Genomic DNA, 3,843 nt, shown 5'->3' with positions numbered 1-3,843 from the left:
TTTTTTTTTTTTTTTTTTAAGCAATAATCTAAAGGTGCTACTCTTTGATAATAGAATGATCCAGACTGCATTGTTTAAAATTATTTCCCAAAACACTATAAAATATTCTACGAATAAGATATCTGAATATTGTGTTGCTGATCCCACATATATTTAAGCTTATGAATAACTACATACACAAGTAATCCTATTAAATGCAAGAAGCTCCTAACTGGCTACATTTTTGTAGGACTGGGACCTAAATCTAACGCAATAAAGAATAAATCACTTAGCTTTACCTTGTTTTCTATGGCTGCCTCTGTACAAGCCTGAAGCATGGTTAAGTGGTGAGCAAAAACCAGAAACTTAAGTTTGTCATTCTCAAGCATCATTCTGATGTAGTCTTTTACTGCTCCAGCCTAGAGCACAAGAAATTGTGCAATTTTATTAATTCTATGGACAATACAAAATGTAACCATGGCAAGAATTCTTGTGGGTGCTGTACTTTATTGGATCAACTCTTTACATAGACAATGACTTTGTGGTCACTTATAATCTTAACCCTGTACTTCACAGGTGATAATGACCCTACTTAATATGCTTTTGTTCCATCTGCTATTTAGCTCAGGTGTGTCTGCTTCCAACTCGGAGACCTGAAGAAGGGTACTGTGATACCTGAAAGTTTGCCATTGCTTTTACCAACCATACAGTTGCTTCAATACAAGATATTACCCACAAGAATTCTTGCCTCTCGCATATCTCCTGAACCATCACAGCAACATCACCTCAAAATTACCATAAAGCAATAGTGACAGTTTCTGCTTTAATACCTCCTTTTCCCATGATGGCAAAAATATGAACACAAGTTCACCTTGTAAGAGGAAAATTATTTTCCTATTTGTCATATGATCAGTTGATTTTGTAAACTATTGACAAATTATGCATTTTAATAGGGAAAAATGCCTTTCTAGATATCGCCTTAGGATAATGAACAAGTCCTTTAGAAGTAGAAAAGATTGCTCTGACAGTTTAAATTGTTTATTACATTTAAAAATGCAATGTTAAATAATATTTAACTTAAGATGACATCTCTGGATATCTTAAACATATGTTGACAGTCAAGTGATTTGTATCACAGATCTGTTTTAAAGAAACAACAAGGTACCCATGTGTCTAACACTAAAGACTGAAGGAATAACTTTAATAGTTGCTCAGTAAAAAGGCAGTTAGTAACAGTTACCAAGTTTTTTAGTGTATAAAACACCCTGCTTATAAGATACGAGAAAGGATTACAGAATCTGAGATTGGAAGTAGAGAATTGTTGAAAAATAGGTCTGGAAGCATCACTGGGAAGTAATCTAAATTAGTCCAACGCCCTGCTCACAGCAGAATCATCCCTGTTTAAACCATGCCTGACAAGTGTTTGTCTAACCTGCTCTTAAAAACTTCCAAGTACAGAAAATCTATAACCTCTCTAGGTAATCTGTTCCAACACTTAGCTATACCCTCAAAATAAGAAAGCCTTTCCTAAATACCTAAGTGTTGCAGTTTAAGATGGTTATTTCTTAACTTGTCCTCTGCAGCCAAGAACAATCTATCACCATCCACTTCATAAGCACCCTTCAGATATTGGAGAAAGTTACCAAAAACCCCCTCTCAGTCTTCTCTCCTCCAGACTAAATAATGCCAGTTCTTCTAAACTCTTCTCATGACTCACATCTTCCAGACTTCTAATCATTTGTTGCTCTCCACTGGACTCTCTCCAGTTTACCCACATCCTTCTTAAAGTATGGTGCCCAGAACTGGACACAACACTGCAGGTTCAGATCTTACCAGAGCTGAACAGCGCAAACAAATCACTTCACCAGACTTGCAAGTGACAGTCCTGTTAAGTGTATGCAACTCCACCCCTGTTGGTATCATCTACAAATTTGCTAAGCATGAGCTCAGCAAATCCTCCAAATCATTTCTGAAGGATTCGAAAGGTACCAGACCCAGAACACACCCTGGGGAATGCCAATCAACACTTCCTTCCAGTTACATACCGAGAGTGACGGCCACTCTCTCTTTAAGCAGAACGATCCAATCAATTATGGACCGAGACAAAATCCTGCAATCTTCTCTGGATCATCTGTTATTATACTGCCCTCCTCCTTCACTAAGGAAGCTACACTTTACTTGTAGGTCTTCCTCTTATTCTAACATACTTGTAGAATGCCTTTTTTTTTCTGGCTTTTTATGTCCCTTACTAGCTGTATCTCAATTCAAGCTTTGGTCTTCCTGATTTTCTCCATGTATATTTCCATGTGCATTTCCAACATGCTTTTCAAATTTTAGACGTGTGGACATACAGGAGATATTATATATAGATGTTATAATGTGGTTCTTGTTAAGATCTTGGGTGAACTTCTATGTCCCCAGTGTTTAAAAAAAAGTAAGGAGATGGCAATAAGTTTAATTTTTAAAAATAAAGAGTAGAGCTTAAAACTTCTGTTACTTCTTTGGTGCGTGTGTGCGTGCGTGCGTGTATATAACTAAAAACAGTCATAATGCTTTTGCTAGTCACCAAATTGAATAAAAAAAATATTCAATTAACTTATTTTTGGATTTTCAACAACAGAAAATACCAATGAGTAATGTTTTTACCAGCCTGTAATTATATAAAACTATGAAAATGCATAACAGTTACAAAGGTTTTCAAGTATTTTGTAACTGAATCTCATGTTTTTTTAATGTTAAAATTTAAAGCTCCTAGTTAAACTCCAGCCATGTTGCCATAGTAGTGTGGCTGAGTCACAAAACTTTATATATGGTTCCTTTTTGCATAAATAATGTATCTATTCTTTTTCAAAGTATTATCAGCAACAAATGCTCATGCTGTTTAAGAGTCTCAAACATAGCTACTGAAATACTTACCATATTTACCCAAATACGAGATAACCGTGATTATATGACGACACCCTAACAAGTACATTCTATATATGGGAAATTTATGAATTGGTTATAATTTTTCAGAGACGCAATCTAATTATTGGAGATCTACCTTGATTTTGTCCTCCTTCCATTGCTACAACAGGGAAAATACATCTGGAGGGTGATCAGAGAGCCCCTTTGCCATCTACCAACCCCCCCAAACATTTTCCCCCTGCTGCCAGACCCTGTTCTCCCTGAGTGCACAGAAGTGAGGGGCTAGTTTGACTCTCCAAGGAGAAACTGAATGTCTGTATGGGGCTTGAGTTAGAACACCTTGGGACAAGTATGGGGGTCCAGGAAAGGTGGTCCTTCCTCCAAGAGGCTATCATTGGGGTGCAGCAGGACGCAATTCCTCTGCGCAGGAAGGCGGGAAAAGGGTCCAAGAAATCTTCATGGCTGAGCGCAGATATCCAGGCTGGCCTGAGGGCAAAGAAAAAGGTGTACTGGCAGTGGAAGCAGGGGGCAGGGACAAAAGAGAAGTACACCTCCCTGACCCAAGCTTGTAGAGATTTGGTAAGGAAGGCTAAAGCAGCACTGGAGCTTAGATTAGCTTCTGGGATTAAAGATAACAAAAAGTCCTTCTTCAAGTATATAGGTAGCAAGAAGTCTCGGGGTAACGTTGGACCCAACGGGGCAGGGCAGAGTAGGGCAGTTGGTGACAGATGCGTGAGAGAAGGCAGAACTCTTCAACAAGTTCTTTGCCTCCATGTTCCTGTCCGCTGACAATGGGGTGCTCTCGGGTGACAGCGTAGAGAGGCCCGGGAAGGATGCGAGTCCCGCCACTGTTAGTTCAGACCTAGTTAAGGATTACCTGGAGGGCTTGGATGTGTCCAAGTCGGCAGGCCCGGATGACCTTCATCCGCGGGTGCTGAGGGAATTGGCTGGTGTCAT

General features: G+C 39.1%; 1 protein-coding gene across 1 annotated transcript in view; it reads right to left on the bottom strand.

Moving 5' to 3' along the window:
- Positions 1-3,843, bottom strand: part of ZRANB3 (zinc finger RANBP2-type containing 3) — a gene marked incomplete at its 5' end in the record, with an annotated part of 89,463 nt that overhangs the window by 44,929 nt on the left and 40,691 nt on the right. Inside the window, one exon of the mRNA XM_019522492.1 lies at positions 279-398. Within this exon, the coding sequence (XP_019378037.1) occupies positions 279-398 (120 nt within the window). The remainder of the gene's footprint in view (positions 1-278; positions 399-3,843) is intronic.

This window comes from Gavialis gangeticus, unplaced genomic scaffold, assembly GCF_001723915.1.
Source record: "Gavialis gangeticus isolate Ggan-Ray unplaced genomic scaffold, GavGan_comp1, whole genome shotgun sequence".
Taxonomy (NCBI): Eukaryota; Metazoa; Chordata; order Crocodylia; family Gavialidae; genus Gavialis; species Gavialis gangeticus.
Note: the sequence above shows the minus strand (reverse complement) of the source record. Positions and strands in the feature narration are given on the sequence as shown.